The sequence below is a fragment of the Mus musculus genome, chromosome 19 (genome assembly GCF_000001635.26).
Source record: "Mus musculus strain C57BL/6J chromosome 19, GRCm38.p6 C57BL/6J".
In the NCBI taxonomy this organism is placed as follows: domain Eukaryota; kingdom Metazoa; phylum Chordata; class Mammalia; order Rodentia; family Muridae; genus Mus; species Mus musculus.
Window position 1 is genome coordinate 18,930,206 of NC_000085.6, and position 20,308 is coordinate 18,950,513.

Below are 20,308 nucleotides of genomic sequence, written 5' to 3' on the forward strand. Positions count from 1 at the left end.
TGGGTGACCTTTTTATGCAAATGCTGGGAAAAAAGAGTGTTGTTACTTTTCAGAGACATTGCTCCTCTTTTAACGATATGCCATAGCTGTGAAGAAGTACAACTCGTAGAAAAATGTCTATCCAATCGGTTCACTTTAACAAGCTCAAGCCGATTGTATCCTGGTATGTTATTTGGTCAAAATGTACTCTGGGTCTATTCTCCAAAATTACTTTTCACTTAGGGCAGATCTGGGAAACACAAAAGTTTCTAGTGAAACAATTACCCATCCTTCACTGGAAAAAAAGACAACTCTATAAGCCAGAATCTATAGGACTTCATTCTTAAAGCCCAGGTTCTCTTCTCTCTCCACCCAGTCCTTCCTTGTTCCCTGTGTGTGAAGAAAAGCACCCGGGAAGACTTTTTTCTTTTTCTTCTTTTAATTTGTTCAGCATTGAGGGAGGGAAAGTCATAAACATTGATTGTCATTTACAGGAAACATTCAGAAATCATGTGTGCATTATCTGGGAATGCTAACAGTATTCAACTAATAATTTACAGGACATAAAATAAGGACAAACCCCGTTACATTCTAAAGTAATAGAAAACTCTTTTTAGTTGTTAGGGAGTGCTGCTTTAATCTATTATATTTATAATTAAAAAAATTCAATGCTTACTTCCTAAATGACTCAGGCTGCAGTTTTACTCACATACACAGAAATTAGGGCTTATATATTAAACAAGGAGAGAGAGAGAGAGAGAGAGAGAGAGAGACCAGAAAATTGAAGATGTAAAAACTACATAATATCACTGGGTTTATTTGTAGTTTGACTTTTGCCTCTACAGGCTGGTAAGAGTATATGGTAATAGACTAATTCAGCTCCCGAAAAATCAGAGGTTGACTCCAGGAGGCCTTGCTCTTTTGAAAAAGTATACTTAGCTTTTCTGAATGAATGCTTTTATTTTACATACTTGTGGCAATGCAACATCGGCCTGCCGCCACAGTGGTGTGCATGCTAAGGAGGAGCAAGCTGTACCTTCCATGATGCTCCTCCTGGTTCAGCTGGGGAGTAGGAACAGCCACGCCCCAGCCAGTCCATGGCTTCAACCTCTGGACTCAGCGGCTCTGCACCTTGCACTGTAGGCTGGAGCTACGGCAGAAGCATTAAACCTCAGAACATTGGAAGTATAGGGAAAATTATTTTTATCTCAATCCTAAAAGCAAGGAAGCATTGTCAGGGATTTAAAAAATATTGGAAAGTCTCATTTAACTAAATATCTTTTTTATTATTATTTTATAAATCGGTCATCATAAAATACTAGCCTTTTAAAGTCATATTTGGGATGCAGGGAAAAAAGCGCCAGTTTCACCAGACCAGCCCTGCTCTTCCCTCGGTTGCTATCTTCACCCTCAGACTTTTCTACCTCTCAGTTTCTCCCCACCCCTCCCCAGCTTCTTTACTGCATTTATTTGGTGGAGGTCAGTTATGGCTTCAGCAAATGAGTGGTCTGACCTCAAGTTATTCATAAGAAATAAACATGTACAAAAATATTTTGTTCATCAGAAAGCAGGGTTTGTTTTCCTTAAGCTCTTCCGTGTAGAATGGGCTTGGACAGAGCCATTCGCTATGAGGAAAGACGACTTCCCTTAGACAACAGTTTTCTTTCTACATGTTCCTATTTTCACACTGTCTAGTTTAGATGGTGTTTGCAGGTCTTAGGCCAATCTTCAATACAAATTCTTTGGAGTGGTTGATTGATAGCCCTGTCCCTTTCTTAGTTGTACTACAAAGAGAAGTAAGTGTACAAGTAACATTGACAACCCATCCAGATGCTTAAACCATTACAACCATTTCCCGCTTAAAAACCGAGAGGTACATTAACACTCAGAAAGGGAGCGAGTACATATTTACCTTTGTTGTTTAACCCCTCTAAAAAATTGTTACAAAGTCTTATGCTTAAACAGAGACATAGAAAAACCAGTGTATCCACTGTCTCCAGTTATTTACAGCAAAAAGTATGGAGACAGCATACATTGTATTAGACCTTCCACAAGCATATATTAAAAGTAATTACATTTGAAAAAATATTTTTTTTTATTTTTCCTCTACATTTCTACAATACATACTCAGTTTTCTGTGTGTGTGATTTTCATTCTTGGGTGTGTGTTAATGGGAAGAAGCGAATGGTGCTGTGGGGCTTGTGGATTTCAGACATTCTTCATGAGTGTCTATGTACGGCTGTGCTGGTGACATGGGAGCGCCCACCACTAGCCACAGCGAGTGTATAAGCGATACTACGAGCCTCATGCTGTCAATAGGGGCGCAGACACCTGCATTTCCCATAGTTGGGTAGATGGACTTGTTTAATTCCAGTAATCTTTGTGCTTTAGTTTTGGCTATGAGAACAACCACTGGCCTGGTTTCTCTGATCCACTGTCGTTGTGCTTTGGTCAGGCAGGAAGCATCGGTTGCTGTGACTAGTTGATCTCGGAGGAATTTCAGCAGCTTAGGAAAAAAGTGCACAGACAGACAGTCCCACCTGCTGTGTAGGAACCAGTGACCTGTGACCTGCACTTCAGAACAAGAGGGGGGTGGGGCGAGGCGATCTTGGTGACAGAATAAATTGCTCAGAAAGGTACAATTAAGAGAAAGGGAGAAAGTGTCACAGATTTGAAGCCATACATTTAAGGACACATATACAGGCTCAAAAACATGAAAGTTATATATCTGACTTTCAGAGGAAAAAAAAAATGGACAAGACATCTAGTTCCCTTTGGCGCTTCCACAGTGGAGCTCGGTGGGACACATGCAAGTGTCTTTTGTAAGCCATCATTCAGTGGATTCGCCTTTATCTTTCGATTGCTACTTTGTTCAAGCCACCTGTCATTATATCTTTGAGTAGTGATAGGAAAATATGGAAACTAGATCGAGAGGGAGAACAGCAGTATCTCTTCTCTCACCCACTGTGCGCCAGCATCCCAGTGTCACCCTCTATCAAACCTGGCCTGACTGGCTCTAACCCAATAGACTTCTAGATGTGGTTTTTAATACCAACAAGAGGAGGCAAGATGGCTGCCTATGGCCCTCTTCTGCCCGGGGATGTGTTTGGTGTGTACTATACTCACAGACAACTTTCATCGTTTACAAACGAGTCTGCCCCCATAATACAGAAGCACTGTGGGCATGAGGCCTTGGCCAAATGTTGGTTGCCCTATTGTAGGTGGGGCATTTCCCGGCTAACTTAACCGAGCTCCACAGCACTATTTGCATCCATGCCTTGACATTTTTGGGGGTTTTGTGTTGATTCAAATAGGCAGGCACCTCTGGTTCTAAAACATACTCCCCTTAAAAAGAAAAATAGGTAACCAGCTTTTTGTGAAAAGACTCCATGACTTTCCACACCAGGTTTTTCTTCTGGCTACACATGCACCAGCAGTTGCAAATATAGAACATCAAATAGCACTTCATCTACATGGTAGTGTTTCCTTCTTGCCTCTTTATAAGGAGACTCGGCAGAAGTTTCCCTTCAGATGTGTGCTTAGGAACTACTGCTAACTACAGAATGGTGTTTGTCAGAGTAGAGACATTCTTGCCTGAACCTACTGCCCTTTGTGGTAATTTTATTAGAAACAAAAGTGAATATGGGCAAGAAAAACCCCCTAAAATAAAAAAAAAAAAACCAACCAAACAAAAGCCAGGAAAAATGATTTGCCAGCACTCAAAAATTTCCTGTTTGTGGAATAAACAGGATGTGGACTTACACCGTCATTACTCATTTCTGGTGTTTATGGGGGAGAGGCAAGTAAAATTTTTGGTTGTCCTTAGGACCCATGTATTGGATTTTAGAATTTGAGCCCCCTTACACATAGTACTATGAAGAGGCAGTAAGAGTTGGCCATCCATCTGCAAGGCTTTCTACAAATAGCTCAGCTTGTCTGCTGGGATGTAACCTGCTTGATTGATAAGGCAGCCATGATATAAATGCACTGATGGCCCCTGATGCCTACCATTAATACTCAGTTGGGTACAATGCAGAGTCTTCCAGCTGCTGCCAGGGGAATCTAATCGCCTAAGACCACAGTATTCTCTGCTTTTTTACTTGGAGGTCTTTTAGCCCAGAGCCTTGAAGAAAGAAATAAAACAAAGAAAATGCAGAGTGTGTTTGGAAAGTCTATCCTGACCCTCAATGTACTATCAGGAAAAAAAAAGAGCCCCAGAAAAATGTTCCACAAAGATAGACCAATTCACAGACAATGTGGCCATTTGTAACTGCCAACCAAGATTTGAAATTATTCATTTTTATTCAAGATTTGTCTTTCTTTCTACAGAGTACAGAGGCACAGCGTTTGTTTTGCTCAATTGCCTATCAGCTCTGACCTCTGACCCTTAGATCAGACCCTGTATTTCCTTTGCTAAGGATTTACACAGGAAGCCTGGATTAATTGGGAGATATGTGGGGGGGGGGGGGCAGTCTTGTTATCTTGTTCCTTGCTCATTCTAGAGAAGGGAACTAATGTCTCTACTTGGGTAGAACTTCTAGGCAGGTTCAAAGAAGAAAAAGAAGTTCATTCAATTTTCTGCCTTAAGCCACTGTGGCCTCTCTGAAGCCTGTCAGGGAGGGTCTCTCGCTGACCTGTTCAATTTATGGCATTTACATTTTGTTTTCAGTTTCCTGTTTTGCCCCTCCCCCTTCTCGACGCACTTTTTTTTTTTTTAAATGAAGCATCCCTGAGCAGATTCAGTGCAACATCTGCATCAAGCAGTGATTGTCATCCTTGAGGTTTAAAGGAGACTTCAGAGCCCAGTTCCTTCTTCCAATGTTCACCTCATCCTAGCACATTCTGAACATTGGCCCATTCTCAGGAAAAGGAACAGCTTGCTGAGACTGTGTGTGGTAAAGAGAGTTTTTGTTGTTGTTTGGTTTTGTTTTTGTTTTTTACTGAAATTTCATGTAGTCAACTGAGATGTTCAAAGGGCAGTGTTTAAAGGCTTCCTTACCGTTAAAAACATGACTTCTCTTTAAAGGGAAAACTCGGCAACTGAAGCCAAAACTGGAGCTCTCTCCTCTGGGTGGAAAGTGGGCTGAGCCGGTCCTAGTTACCACTGTTTGGTTCTGGTTCAGTTCCTAGCTCTGTTTCCTGTCCCTCTGCTTCAAAAGGTTCATGCCATCCCAATGAAAGGCTAGGGCTAGTGGAAATGACACAATTTCAAAACCAGTATCTCCTGAGGCAAATGTGGGGAACAATCTCTTTCCTACACCACCCATGGGGCAAGGGAGGAAAAAAATTCTTAGCTACTTCATCAATTGAGCTGATGTAAATCCTCCAAGGTAAACTGAAGACAACAAATGATTCCCCTTTGCAGCCCAGTGGGATCTTCAGGCTGACAATGGGAAACACTGGGCCAACAGAACAATGAAAACAAAGTTTGACATGAGTTCAAAGCTCAAAGGGGAACATCAAGTAGACACAGTAAGCATTTCCTATCACAAGCCAATCATAAAACATATATCGCATTTGGAAACGGCTTGGTTTAATTGAGTGCCTTCCATTACCCTGTTTTCCTAGCAATCAGTAAAGTAATCTTTCCATTAGAAGGAAATATGACTCTTGGAATTAATTCTTTATACAAAGAGCTAGCAGGAGTGACATTTACACCAAAAAGAACTGAGTCCCTGTAGCAGCATAATAAGCAGTCTACAGCTGTCTTCTCAGAACCAAAGGTAATTTGGTTCAATGTAGTTAAATTAATTGAATATAACAGTGGTTGAAAAAGAGATTCATTATTTTAAAGTCTTTTTGTTTTCCCCCAATGGCTTGGAATTCATCAATCATGAGGTGAGAAAGGCCCCTGTTTTCTGAAAGGCAAGACTAACACTACTGTGCTCTGATCATCCACTGGAGTTCTGAGGCATCCTGAAGATGACTCTCAATCCAGAACTTTGAGAGAGCATAAGGGACTAAAAATGACTCAAAAAAAAAAAAAAAAAAAAAAAAAAAAAAAAAAAAAAAAAAAAAAAGAAAAGAAAAGAAAAGAAAAGAAAAGAAAAGAAAAGAAAAAACAAACAAACAAACCCAGAAACCCAAACCAAAAGACCCAAGTTTCTACAAAGCGGTGTGTGTGTGTGTGTGTGTGTGTGTGTGTGTGTGTATGTGTGTGTGTCTGTGGGTGGCTGTGTCATCTGTGTGCATGTTCGTGCGTGTGTGTGGCTTAGACTAGTTCATACTAAAGACCTAGGCCTTCCAGGAACAGAGAGAACAAATAGCTTCTAACTCATGCCTTTCTGGTGCTTAATTTTGTAGGAAAGTAGGTGAAGAACCTGTATAGGTTGCCGTTCCATTCTATACATTTTAGTGGCTAAAAAATAACCAGTTTGAATAGAGGATGTCATTTATAACTGTGTAGGATAGAATTTTGGCATTGGGATATATTAGTCCCATAGACAAAAGATTTACTGTTTTCTAATCTGAATTTTTTCTATATTTTATAATATAGCATTTTGAAGTTGAAAAAACAGGCTCCCGCCTATTTTCTCATTTCTAACAAATTACCATGAGTATAATTTAGTGAATTTACTTCTTAACTTTGTATGCTCTATTTCTCTTTTTTTGTTGGGAAAATGGTTAGAAAATATCTACACAAAATGGGTACAAGGAACTTGTTTTATACTTCTAGTCAAATATTTCTAAAAACGTTGATGGTGGTGATAATCTATAGACTGAATTTTTTGTTGTCTTGAAGAAATTATAACCACCAAAGTGAAGTTTCATTCAGAATTGGATTCCAAATCCAATGTGGAGGAACCTCAATATTTTGTAATATGGTAATAAATAGACAATATCATTATCTGGTCTATAAAACAGGAAAGTGGCTTCAAATCCTTTTGGCTTCCCCTCTTCCCGGTATGTGCCATCTTGATGGGGCTTTGAAGTAATTGATAGAAATGGAGCTTTTAAAAGAACAATTATGTGTTACCCCGATTCTTTTGTAGATTTCCTTTTGCATGGGTCCTATCATGTTGTTATGGATGGATAAAAACTCTGGCTGGAAATGAAAACCCTGATTGTCTAACATAAAAGTAACATATAACAACAGCAAATCACATGAAAGCCTGACTGAACCTCCATTGCTAGTGGGCATGGTATTTTAAGCCACAGTGCATGAATACGTAATAGTCATATATAATACTCTTACATATTATATACTCATTACATACATGCACAGTACTTTCCAAGACAGTTAGTTACGAATTTGCACATGCATCAACTACCTAAAAACATAGAAATAGGTAAAGCCTAGTAAGTGGAATCGTCTTAAATTAGAGTCGAACAATCAATCAACGGGAAGAGTAATCATGGAAAGTACGGCTCTGTTTGTGTATATATCTACAATAAAATTCTATAAACAGTTGTCTCCAAAACATACCCGAATAAAATTAAAAAAGATAACACCCAGTGTCCTATATTTGTATATTTATGATCATTTCAAAAACAAACAAACAACAAACGAACAAACAAAAGAGCCCCACTCAGGTGCATATTTACATTCTTCAAACTGTAGCGGTGAAAAATATTTCTATTAAGTGCAGGACATTCCTAATGTTGCAGTAGTGACATTTTCCTTAAGTCCCCATGAACACATTGCTTTTGTCTTAACGGCGATGCATTCCATGACTCTGAGAGTTCTCGTCCCCTTCATTTGCAGACCGCAGCACAGTCAGGATTAAAGAGCTCCTTGTACAATGGAGGAAACAGTGTATTCACTATGTCTGGATGAGACTGCTTAAATACCTGCAGCTTCTCCCCATGCAAGTTGCAGACTGCCGTGATAGTTGGTATCTTGGCTATTAACTGCAGAACACAGAGACAGAGGGAGACAAAGAGGGAAGCTCGTTAGTGGACTGTCTTGTGAATTAGTGTCTTTTTGGGGACCCAGATAAAGGTAAATGGCTTTGGAAAAAGATGTTCAGAGAGAATGAAGGCTCACTTTCAGCTTCCCTTGAAAAGAAAACAAAAACATATTTCTCAGCCCATGGTAAGAAAAAAAAAAAAAAACAGAGAAGAGAAAGCAAGCAAGCCAGGAGGTCTAAGACTCCTGGTTCATTATTCTGAAATAAAATATGCAAAGGAGGCATTCTTGTTTCATGCTGGTGAGTGGGTGCTAAGCAGGCAAGTACTATGAACAGAATCCTGCTTCCTAAGAGTCAAAGACAGTGTGACAGTGTGATTCAAGGCACTGTCTCAGTCTTTTCATTTGTAAAATGGGCTTGTTAATCCTAGCTCTCTCTTTGAGTTATGTGGACTGAGTAATTGATATGAATGTGTTCAGAAATCTGCAGCTATGAAACATAATTGTTAGCTAATAGTCATATTATCCTTCATTTCCTGCAGACTTCCAGGACATGAATATTAGGGTTTTTTGTTGTTTTTAAACCTTTGGAGGATGGTAATATTAGGAAAGTAACAGCAAGTTCTAAGAGCTCATGACACTAAGGCAAAAGAGACTACCTGTGGGATGGATGGGATGTGGGAGGCATGGGAGCCAGGGAGAGAGGAGCAGGGGAAAGAGAGAGGGCAGTAGGCATGAATACACATGACGTGCGTACCACATATGTATAAAGGTGTCATGATGACGTCTATCATTTGTTCACTAATTAAAAACTCTGGGGAGTGACCCATGATTATCACAATACTTGGAAGCCCAACTCACTCAGTCTACCTGCACCTTCCTAATTCTTTTTTACTCTGATGCAGAAAGTGAGGCCACTGGCTTTGAACTTCTTTCACAAACAAGGGATCACTAGACTTTCATTAGGTCATCTCTATCTTCCTCCTCCTCTCCTTCTTCCTCCTCCTTCATCTTTTTATGCTAAAGATGGAACCAGATCCTTGTGCATGCCAGGCAGGTGCTCCACCATAGAGCTACACCTACACCTACACCTACATCACACACACACACACACACACACACACACACACACACACACACACACACACAGTGTGCGACCTCAAATATATGTATACATTTATGTCACAGAGTAATTCTTTAAGTTAAAAGAAAACAATGTTTGACAATAATCTAAATGCTCCCTGTTTTGCTGCGTGCTCTAAAGGACTTAGGAGGTGAACATTTCTGATGTTAAACATGTTTACAACCATCCATTAGTATCAAATTAGCTTAAACAAATGTTCATAGGCCAGTATTACTTGCAGGATTGAGACAGACTCTCCTGCAGGGAGCATTCTTTCTATAGGTAAACGTAGTAGTTCACACGGCTGATTAAGGCGGACTGTGAAGTGTCCATGATAAAACCCTGTTAAGCAAACTTGTGTGGTGACCTGGCTTTGCCCTATGTTGCCCACTCACTACTAAGACTACATCTCAGCTTTTGAAGGTAAACAGCAAACAGATTATTACCTTGTGGTTTTTCAAAATCCCTTTAACCACGAATGATTCTGTAACCATGCCATAAGAAATGTAAAGCCAGCATTAAGAGTAGAGCTGCTGACACACTAAGGGGATCTAGATACAGCTCAATGATGTGGGGGCTTCAAACTTTCAAGGACTTTTGAGGTGTCTGGCTCTGCAACCTAGCCTTATCTGCTGCTGAGGAAAATCCAGGAAAGAAAACAGGTAGAGTCTTTCCTGTAGTGTGTGTCAGACTTCAGACTGAGAATTAAGACTTTATCTTCAACATTGTGAACCATATTCCTTTCATTCAAGGTACTTGACAACAGTTGGCTGCCAGTTTGTTTTATATCGAGACTCTACTGGACACCAGGATGCACAAAGCTACTATTGATCATGCCCATAGTGTATTACTAAGACAACTGGGGATTAAGTCATCACACTGACTAATGCAGAGAGAAGCTGTGGTGAGAGTGGTGGTAGCTGAGGAGTGATAAGCCTTTCCTAAGAATGGGACATCAAATCTGAGCAGGGGAGGACTGTTGTGAACTGGGCAGGCACTTGGAAAGGGAAACCTAACATGCCCAGGATCTTTGGTGAAGATACTGGTCATGTAGAGTTCTGAAGGCATCACAGACTTACTGGGGCATGGGTTTGGGGTTGACGATGATGGAGAGTGTGCACAGCCGGAATCTGGCAGCTCTTATGGTACATGTCACAGCCTTCAGCTTTAAACAGAAACAAAGATGATCAGAGTACCTGTCTGAGAGACTCACTTTGAATCTGGGGTAGAAAAGTGTGTTTTGTATATTTTTATACGTAAACAGTTTATAAGTGTCCACTTAACTGGAGCCCCTTGGGAAATTATTGAAGCTTTCTTAACCAGCTGCCTCACACAGAAGGAAACTACAACAATTTAGAAACACTTCTTGCACATTACAGTGCTCCCTGAAATAGCTATTGAATGCGGAGGAGCTCTGAAAGCCTTCTCTAATCATCTGCTGTTGAATTGATGATCTGCGGTGCCGCTGGAACTTCCAGATGCAACTGTGAAATGACTGCCAATCTTTAGCGTGATAAGAATCACTGGAGTGCTCCTTCAAAGTGCGGATTACCAGGAACCTCTCCCAGGGATTCAGTTCCAGTATGTCAGACTCCACGCTTGAAGTAAACGTCCCCGGGGAACACTCATGTCATGAGCCAGTGGCATAGGCTCTGAGAAACAGTGCCTCGGAGACTCAGGCTTTGTGAAGAAAAAAAAAAAAACTAAACTAAAAACTTTAAAAATTGACAAGTAAATTCTGTATTCTATTTGAATCAGTTCTGTTTCTTGAGTGTCAAGTAGGTTCTTCCAGGTGGCAAAGACATTTCATGTGTATAGAGGGAAGGCTGTATATGCTCATTATATGATGAAGGATGTTAGAAGTTTTTGGTGATACACAGGCATGGCATAGTGAAAATTGTGGATTTGGGGCTTTGGAATCAGCTTGTCTCTATTTGGACCCTAGTTCTGCCACTCCTACTAACACAGTCTTGGATTTAACTCAGCTTCCGTATCAGTCAAGTGCTGTGTGAGGGTTTCTTTTGCTATGAGAAACACCATGACCCAAAAGCAACTTGGAGAGGAAAGGGTTTACTTCAGCTTACAGTTTATTAGTCCATGTTTGAGGGAAGCCAGACAAGGATCTCAGGACAAAAACCTAGAGGCAGGAACTGAAGCAGAAGCCAAGGAGGAGTGCGACTTACTGGTTTCTCATGGCTTGCTCATCCTGCTTTCTTATGCCATCCAGGACCACCCACCCCTTGTCAGATGAGCCCACCCACATCAGACATCAATCAAGAAAATGTTCCACAGACTTGATCACAGGCCAATCTGGTGGGGACATTTTCTCAATTGAGGTTTCCTCTCTTTCAAAATGACTCTAGTCTGTGTCAAGTTGACATAAAAACTAGCCAGCACAGATGGTGACTATAACATTTCCTGCTTCCCAGGGAGACTGGGAGGATTTAATGAGTCAATACACATGGTTTTATAGTGTGGCCTGCCGTCTGCTGACGACACACACGATAGCTATTGTATTAGTTACTTTCTAGTCGTTGCAACCAAAATACCAAAGGATACCGTCATGTGCAGGATTTGTATTTTGAGTCACAGTTTCAGAAGTGTCAGCTCCTCATGGCACGGAGGGAGTGTTGGGACAGAGGAAATTTTTATCAAGGCAGGCAGGAAGCAGAGGTGGGGTGTGTGTGTGCAAATATTAGAATGTGGCTGACTTTGATTTATTTTGACTATACCCTCAGCTCCTGTGACCCTGAATTTTTCAGGTCCCCTGTGATGGTTTGAATGGGAATGGCTCCCAAAGACTCAGACATTTGAATGCTTGGTTTCTAGTTGATAGAACTGTTTTGGGAGAGATTAGTAGTATGACCTTTGGGGGAGTGAGTTTTGTGATTTCAAAAGCCCAGGCCAAGCCAGACCCTACCTCCTCTGCCTCCAACTTTTGGATGTGGATATAAGCTCTCAGCTATTGCTCCAGAGCCATGCCTGTCTATCTACAGTCAAACTAACTCCTTGCCATTATGGTCATGGACTTGCGCACGCAAGTAAATGTTTTCTTTTATAAATTGTCTTGGTCATAGTGTCTGTTAATAGCAATAGAAAGTAACCAAGACATCACTAGCACATTCAGGATGGGTATTTCTTGTTTACTTAGACATCTCTGGACGTGCCCTCATAGACATAGTCAAGTAGACAATGAAAGTTGAGCTGTGATGCTTCCAGCTCACATACTGCTTCTTTCAAAGACTGAAAGGGGGAGGGGGGTAAAGGCTGCTCTCTGCAAAAGATGTAAGCAGCAGAGATCCAATTTAGACTTTAGCCAAGCTCCGAAATCTGAGCCTGACCACACTGTATGTTATCTCATGGAAAAATTAGTCATTTGCTTTTTATTAGAATAGGGATCTAAAATCATGACGAACTTTTGTTTTCTTGTGGCAATAAAGTTGCTTATCAAGCTGGGCGTGGTGGCGCACACATTTAATCCCAGCACTCTGGAGGCAGAGGCAGGTGGATTTCTGAGTTCGAGGCTAGCCTGGTCTACAGAGTGAATTCCAGGACAGCCAGGGCTATACAGAGAAACCCTGTCTCGATAAACTAAACTAAACTAAAAAAAATGTTGCTTATTGACTGCTCAGAGACTAGACTCCCATGCTATGTTTCTTCAGACATTTCCTACTTCTGCTATGAGCAGAGTATATAGGAAATTAAAAGCACAAGTCCAGGACCAAACCCTTGGTGTTTACTCACTTGACTAGAGACAGGGAACTAGAATCTGGTTTTGGAAAGTGAATGTTGACTTCTTGACTTTCTTCTACTAACTCAGGTCTTGGCAGAGCCTGACTCCTATCTGGTTCTGCCTCTTCTATGGGATTTAAGTCCATTTTATATTGTTTATCTGTAGAATGGGCTGAGTAGCTAACAGACACTGTCAGCAACAACACCGACAAAAGGATAGAGAGCCTCATTAAACTGTGTTGTCTGGGAGAAGGCTGGCTGAGACATCCCGTCAGCTGTGGGAATGTAAGGGCTGGTGGGGCTCCACCACTCTATAGTGAGGCAAGGCCAGGAGGCCATATAGACACAGTGAAAACACTTGGCAGAGCCCAGAAGGGCCCAGTGGAGAAAGCAGCATGCAGTCACTTATTGCTCATTAATATCATGTACTGCAGTTGGGGGACCCACATTTCAAAGGGAGCTCAGAGCAGCCTCAGCAGCAGTTAATGGTTCAACAACTTTTTAAACAGCTGGGGATGTTTAAAAGAAGCACTCGGAGATAGAGGGGGTAGTCAATTTGAAATCATCATGAAATTCCTTCACATCTAAATCATCTCCACCACAGAACTAGACAGACAGAAGATCTATAAAAGGGTATCTCACATTCTTTTCTTTTTCTTAATGGAAAGTGATTCTTATAAGAAGGAAGCTTTAGCTTATGTCTACTGGGGTCTGCAAGAAGAGATTGCTACTTGACCAGAGACAACAATCCTATGATTCTCTCTAGAGAGTGGTCTTTTGACAGAATTCACATTTTTTAAACTGATACAACTGATGTTAGGGAAATGGGACAAGCAGAAAACAGAAGAAGCCATCAGGTTGTTGTTCATCCTCACAAAGAAAGTCAACAATAGTTTGATTAAAGTGAAAGATGGATGGAAGAGGCTGAATGCATTCATCTCACCTGTCCATGTTCACATTGTGTGTGTGTGTGTGTGTGAGAGAGAGAGAGAGAGAGAGAGAGACAGACAGAGAGAGAGAGAGAGAGAGAGAGAGAGAGAGAGACCAGACCACTGTATTTGGATTAAAATAATATTGAACTTGAGACTCCTTTCCAGGTAATAAACTCTTTCCATCTTCTCTTCTGCCTATTCTTGACATCCATTTTTATGGCACATGTTCTTTCTACCTGGCCATTGGTGGTGACAGTAGAAGTGGGCATTTGCCTAAGCAGAGCCTGGGATTTGGAATCAGACTGATAGCCTCAAGGTACTTTCTAAATGTAGCCAAGACTCCAAGTAACTTAAAGAGCTAAGTGCTGGTTGTATAGCCCCACGAGGACTGGGAAGCAGAGAACATTGGTATTCAGAGAGAGAGAGAGAGAGAGAGGAGGGAGAAGGGGAGAGGGGGGAGGGGAAAGGGAGGAGGGGGGAGGGAGAAGGAGAGGGAGAAGAGTAAGAGGGAGAAGAGGGAGAGGGAGAGGGACACAGAGAAACTCAGAGACACAGAGAGAAACAAAGAGGCATAGAGACAGAGGGACATAGAGAGTGATACAGAAAAACAGAGTGAGAGACAGAGAGAAAGCCACAGAGAGAGAAATTATCTAGACACTACAAGATGGATAAATGTAAAGTGGCAAAAATCTTAAAGCTTCCTAATTCCAGTATCTTCATGAGTGGCAACTGCTATTTTTTCTTTAGAACTTTAGATTTGATCACACATTTTTATTGCTTAATATCCTTTCATTTATTTATTTATTTATTTAGCTCAGTTAAACTTGACTCATGTTATGTGTAACTGAAGAACCCCATTGAATACACCAACCTGCAGCCTGAGGGTTGAAGGGTAATATACTGAATTCTCTCCTGTTTTAATGCTTAACCTGGAATTTTGTGATATTGGTCTTACAGTATGTGTTGGTCCATTGTAAGCAGCTAAACAGACAGACATAATCTGCTCTCTTAAGGAGTTCCTGGAAGAAACTGCCATGCACTCTTCCCCCTTGTTCTTCTGGCTCTTGTATTCATAACTAATACAGGCTGAAATGGCAAACCATCCCGGGAGAGAGTTATGTTCTGTGAATTTAGATTTGAAATTTAAAATTGGGAGACTCTGTTAATGCATTTTATATAATTCTGCCTGTTCTTTCATTATTCTCCTATGTATTTACAGATGTGTAGATGCCTAAGGGGAGCTTCAGGGATGTCCCAGATGTGGTTACAAGGGTATGTTACATTGTGATATTCATTAGGCTATTAAGGATTTGTAAAACAAAATACAGACATTTAAGATTACAGAACAAATTCCTACCCAAGTAGAAAAGAGAACAGTGAGACTGAGGACACAACCAACACCATCGGAGCAAAACAATCTTATTTTCTGATAGGCCTGACTGCTTATTTCAGATGAAATGGACCTCTATCCTCTAGTTACCCAAGTAGGAATTCTCTGAGCACCCTCAGACCACACTAAAAGGGATATGCACATGCGGCCCCAACCTTCCATTATTAACCAGAGTAGTGACTATTTCTGACCCCTTGGAGAACACAAAAAAAAGTAGCGTGGGTGGCTTTCTAGTTCCCCTGGCTTCTTCAGTGTTTGATGAATGGAAACTATGGGCCAACAGTTGTTTCTTCTAGTTTCATTTCACAGTGGGGCTGCTGATGACTGGTTCTCATGGGTAGATACACGGGCACTTGGGTAAGAGTGGCCAGGGATGATGTAAGTGATCTTTCAAACACTAACATGCAAACTAGGGTTAAATCCTCCATCTTTAAAGCTTTTCCTTAGTAACTTAGGTTCTTATGTTCAAGAAACAGTTGTTTTATTCATGTTATAAATAGCCAAAAGAATCAAAAAAGTTAGTGATTCTGTTGGTTTCCCAAGCTCAGTCAGTCTAATGCAGAATTCATGGGAAGGTAGAAGCTTTTAGAGGGATTGGGGGTATCTCTGAGTTTATTAATCATTTAGGGATGGGCATCCACAAATTAATTGTTTAAGTGCTGATAGTGGGTTAGGTTTAAATTCTAACTCTCGTGCTCACACAGTGGCTCATTTTAGGAGAGGTTTTGATTGCTTGGGTTTTCAGTTTATCCTTTTGTAAAGTAAGAAAATGAGATCTTAGCTTTAAAAACTCAAAGTCAACCTATCTGGATCTATCGGGACAGTGTTACACACAATGCGTTCTCTGCCTCTCTGAATTATTCATTGCTTTGACTGCTCATGTAATATCCATCTTCATTGCTTTGCATTATAATCAGAGCAGTACTTTTTATGCTTCACATTATGTGACATTATATCTCAGATACACATATATTGCATACTTGATCTGTAATAAAGATTTGCGATGTAAAGAAAACCACCATGACTTAGGAACACTCTTTCCATGTGAGATTTTTTTCTGCAGTGGAAGGCGGTGGCTGTGACGTTGTGTGGATAGGGCCAGCATTACTTCCTGCAAGGTTAGGGCTTCATACTGTAGCGTTTCAGCTGGAAGGGGAAAGTCATGCTCAGCTCTCTCACTTAGGTAAAAGGTTGTGTTCAAAGAGAAGGAGATGGCAGACTGTGGCTTGGCTGGGCAGAAGGCATAAACTTCAGAGTCTAAATCAGCAACGTTTAATGGAAACATAATAGAGAATTTGATAATTCTTGTACTTCTCATTATAACTTGGGGTGAGATCACAACTACGGGCATTTGTACTTGGAGAATTACTTGGAAAAAATAAACATATAACAAAGGCTATCTCGTGATTTAATAACACAGTAGATACAGAGGAGAAGGTCTATATCAGACGTGCCTCCAACAGTGGGCCAGACCCAGAGGTTTTCTGAGGAGGAGGAGTGGAAAATGGACTTGAGGACAAGATTGAGTGAGACACCCAGTTCTGGGCTTTGTCCTTGACTGTGAATATAGTGTTACTGCATGATCTACCTTGGACCAGTCCCCCTTCTTCTCTGCCTCTGCCCCTATGGTCAGAGCAACAAGAAGGGAAGACATTTAGTGACTTATAGTGAAGGATGACAAGCCAGAGGTCTCAAATGACAGCTGTCTTCACAGTTCAGACATTTACTATTGATCTCCTTTCATCTTCTCTGCCTCAACAGTAGTCCTCCACGGGACCCTGACCCTCATAGATCTTCTCCTAGGAAGCAAGGCCTTCTGAGTCAGGTCAGGCCTTGCTACATCAGGACCTGAAACTGGCCTGGAAAGCTGATAGAAAGGCTGACCCTTGGACACACATACCATCAGCACTGCATGCTGTAAGCTTTGGTTTAAAAGACCACTCCAGACAACATAGTTATGGTACATATTATAAGTTTGAGTCTGCAAGATGTGGCAAACCCTTCCTTTTCTCTTTATCTTGACAGTGGAAAACATCTAAGGAGTCTTTAAAATAACCACATCGGACTGAGCAGTGGAGGGCAAAGAGAATGTCTGGAAGAACCTTTGTTTTTTTCGTTGGGACATCAAAGGATGTTATACTGAAGAGATCTCAAAGACCAGGCAGTCCAGCCTACTCGTTTCCCAGACAAGAGAAGTGAAGCCAAGAAACAGATGGGCTGCCTCCTCTAGTCATATGGGGCTTAAAAATATATATCTCTATTTTTCATGAGTTTTCATGAAAGTGACCAGTGTTATCTCATTTCCTGTCTTCTCAAATTCAGGATCCTACCCAATCTAACTATTATTTATAGTGTGAATAAGCCCTCTACTTTCCTACCTCTACAATGCTCATTCTCCATTTTCCCATCATCTACTTCCATCTTGTGAAAAGTTTCCACTCTTCAGTGATGACCTCAAACATATCATTTCTTTTTTTTAATTCTTTTTTTATTAGATATTTTCTTTATATACATTTCAAATGCTATCCTGAAAGTTCCCTATATCCTCCCTCTGCCCTGCTTCCCTACCCACCCACTCCCACTTCTTGGCCCTGGCATTTCCCTGTACTGGGGCATATAAAGTTTGCAATACCAAGGGGCCTCTCTTCACAGTGATGGCCAACTAGGCCATCTTCTGCTACATAAAACATATCATTTCTTATATAGACATTACCCTACTGAGGTAAAATTCCTTCTGCCAATACCAATCCTATCCCAATAATCAGTAGTTTACATATACCCTTTTATAAACTAGATGGAATACTTATAAATTATCTATTAGTCCTGTAAGTACCCAAGACATTGCTGACCATTTCAGTCCTGTTATATAGTGTGATTGGGGTTCTCCGCTAACACATCTTATAGCTGGGATAGTTTATTAAAATATGGTATGTATTAATATGCTTATGAGGAGAGGCAAATCTATTCTCTAACATATTTTACCTTTAATATATTTCTAAATGGCAGAAACCCTGATTAATATATAAACACTGAAGGTTTCTAATTAATGGGTACAGAAACCCAAATTCTCAAACCCTATTAGATTGAAATTTGGCCTAAAGTATAAAGTATTGTTGTTCCCTTTAATATCAAGGTGTGTTGAAAGTGTATTGGAGTTCATTCTTTCAGGAGGGAGTTCAACAACTGTATGGATCCTGTGCCTTGATCTTGTTATTGTCTATACCTATTCAGGGTCAATTGGGCAACTGATAGAAATGTGTTTTTTTTTTAATTATTATACAGAGGCTGACTGATTCCATATTACCTAAGTCTGTGCCCTAGAATACAACATTTTAGGTTTGTATGCTCATCCCTAGGAATAGTTTTAGATTTTTTTCCATGAGTTTTATAAAGAATAAATGTTGAGAATGTCTCATGATGTAGGAAGGACATTTTTATAAAGATAGGACAGGTCTACAATGAGTAGAGTGGTTTTAAACTTAGTGAAAAGAATTGTTGGAAGAGTTCTGTTGGCCGGTGCTGGTTTTCCTTGGATCTTAAATGTTCTCCAAAGCTGCATATGTTAAATACTTGTACACAAGGTGCCAGTGGTGTTGTTGGGAGGAAGTGAGAGCTTTAGCAAATGGGGCATAGAGAAAGGAAGTTAGGTGACTGAGGCCACACATTCTGGGTGATATTGGGAGTGTTCCCACTTCTTATCTTGTTCTTGATCTGGCCACCACGACATGAGCAAGCTCATTCAATCATATGTTCTTGCTTTGGTGTTCTGTCTCTCCAGAGTCCACGGTATTAACAATGAAGTGAACATGGCCTGCAACCTCTAAAAACAGGAACCCAAACAAACCACCTCTTCTTAGAAGTTGTTAGTGTCTGGGCTTTTATCATAGAGATGGTAAGCTGACTCACATACTGTCTCAAAGATGGATAGTACCCATGTCTCAAAAAGTGACTAGATGGATTCACTCCTACCCCCTTGCACTTGACAATGGATTTGAAACTCAGACAAATGAAGTTATGCATCTGAATTTACTGGGGACAAATGGGAATCTATTCTTCACTGAGATTTGGTCTTTCCATATTGGCATACAGTATGTAATTAATGTGTTGGCTATTGTAAAGAACGATCTAAATAAGAACCCAGCATCTACATATGAACTCTGGATATGTGTCATCATCTGACTCCAGGAAATGGTTCACAAGAAATAATTCTTGTCTAGAGTTCTCCCTGGATCCAATCTTCTAAAAATATTTTTGTTGTTGTTAAGAAGAATAGAATTGTGTATTTTTATCTTGCTAAACCTAAGAAAGCAGGTTTAAGCTAATCCATAGAATCAATGTTGTGATTGCTTTCTTGCCATCAAGTATATTAAATTTGTCAATTTCTGACTCTTTTCTAAAGCCATGAGTAGTTCAAATCATGACCTAGAGGCCAGGATATAGAAACCATAGTAAACATGTAACTGCAAACATTTAACCTCCTTAGAGGAGCCATAAGCTTAATCTTATAACGCGTCAGTTCAGAAATATGGTATTTTCACCTTTCTTGTGTTGATGTTGGGAGCATGGTTTGGGACAAACAACTTTCCCAAGCAGAATAGCAAGACATTTTGTTTAACTCTGTTTTAAGACCATAGGTTTACAAGGTAAATGTAGAGACCAAACATTTAAGAGATCTAAAATACAAGCAAGAAAAATTTCTAGGGAGAAGAGAAAAGGGATGGAGCAGATATGGTCAAAGTACATTATATATTTGTATGAAAGTTTCCTTAAAAAACCTAGTATGATATACTATGAATAATGCACCAAGAGGAAAGGAAAAATCCACTATATCGATTTACTGGATTTATTTATACCTGTGAGCTAATGAATTATAGGCTTATATGCAGATATTCATATTACTGCCTTTTCTACCCAGAGAGGCTGTTGGTTCAAGCTTTCTCTTGACTAGATGAAAACTGAGGCACAGAGAGCAAGTGTCTTGCCCTTGGGAGAAGTTCTGTCAAAGGGAACTATCACTGTAAAATGGTGTGGAAATGTTCTTCCTGGTGATGTGTTAATTTTAACAAACTTTATCATAATGAAGCAGCATATTTAACTCATGAGTTTTTTTTTTATAGCAGTTCTCAGTATGTGCAAAGTAAAATCTGATGGTGTCTTCAAATAGTCTTTACCTCCCCCATTTTTAAAATAAAGAATTTCAAGAGCAGAGTGGGAAGTCTTAATGATAAAAATATAAAGAGTAGGATTTCTATTATCTTTAACCAAGAATAAGTTGAATTTCCCAGTTTCTTACCTTCTGAAGA

General features: G+C 40.3%; 1 protein-coding gene across 3 annotated transcripts in view; it reads right to left on the reverse strand.

The window, feature by feature from the left end:
- Nucleotides 1–403: 403 nt before the first annotated feature.
- Rorb (RAR-related orphan receptor beta) overlaps nucleotides 404–20,308 on the reverse strand; it is a 180,588-nt gene continuing 160,683 nt past the window's right edge. For all 3 annotated transcript variants that reach the window (NM_001043354.2, NM_146095.4, NM_001289921.1), the window contains one exon: nucleotides 404–7,830. In NM_001043354.2, the coding sequence (NP_001036819.1) occupies nucleotides 7,675–7,830 (156 nt within the window). In that variant the 3' untranslated portion in view covers nucleotides 404–7,674. The remainder of the gene's footprint in view (nucleotides 7,831–20,308) is intronic.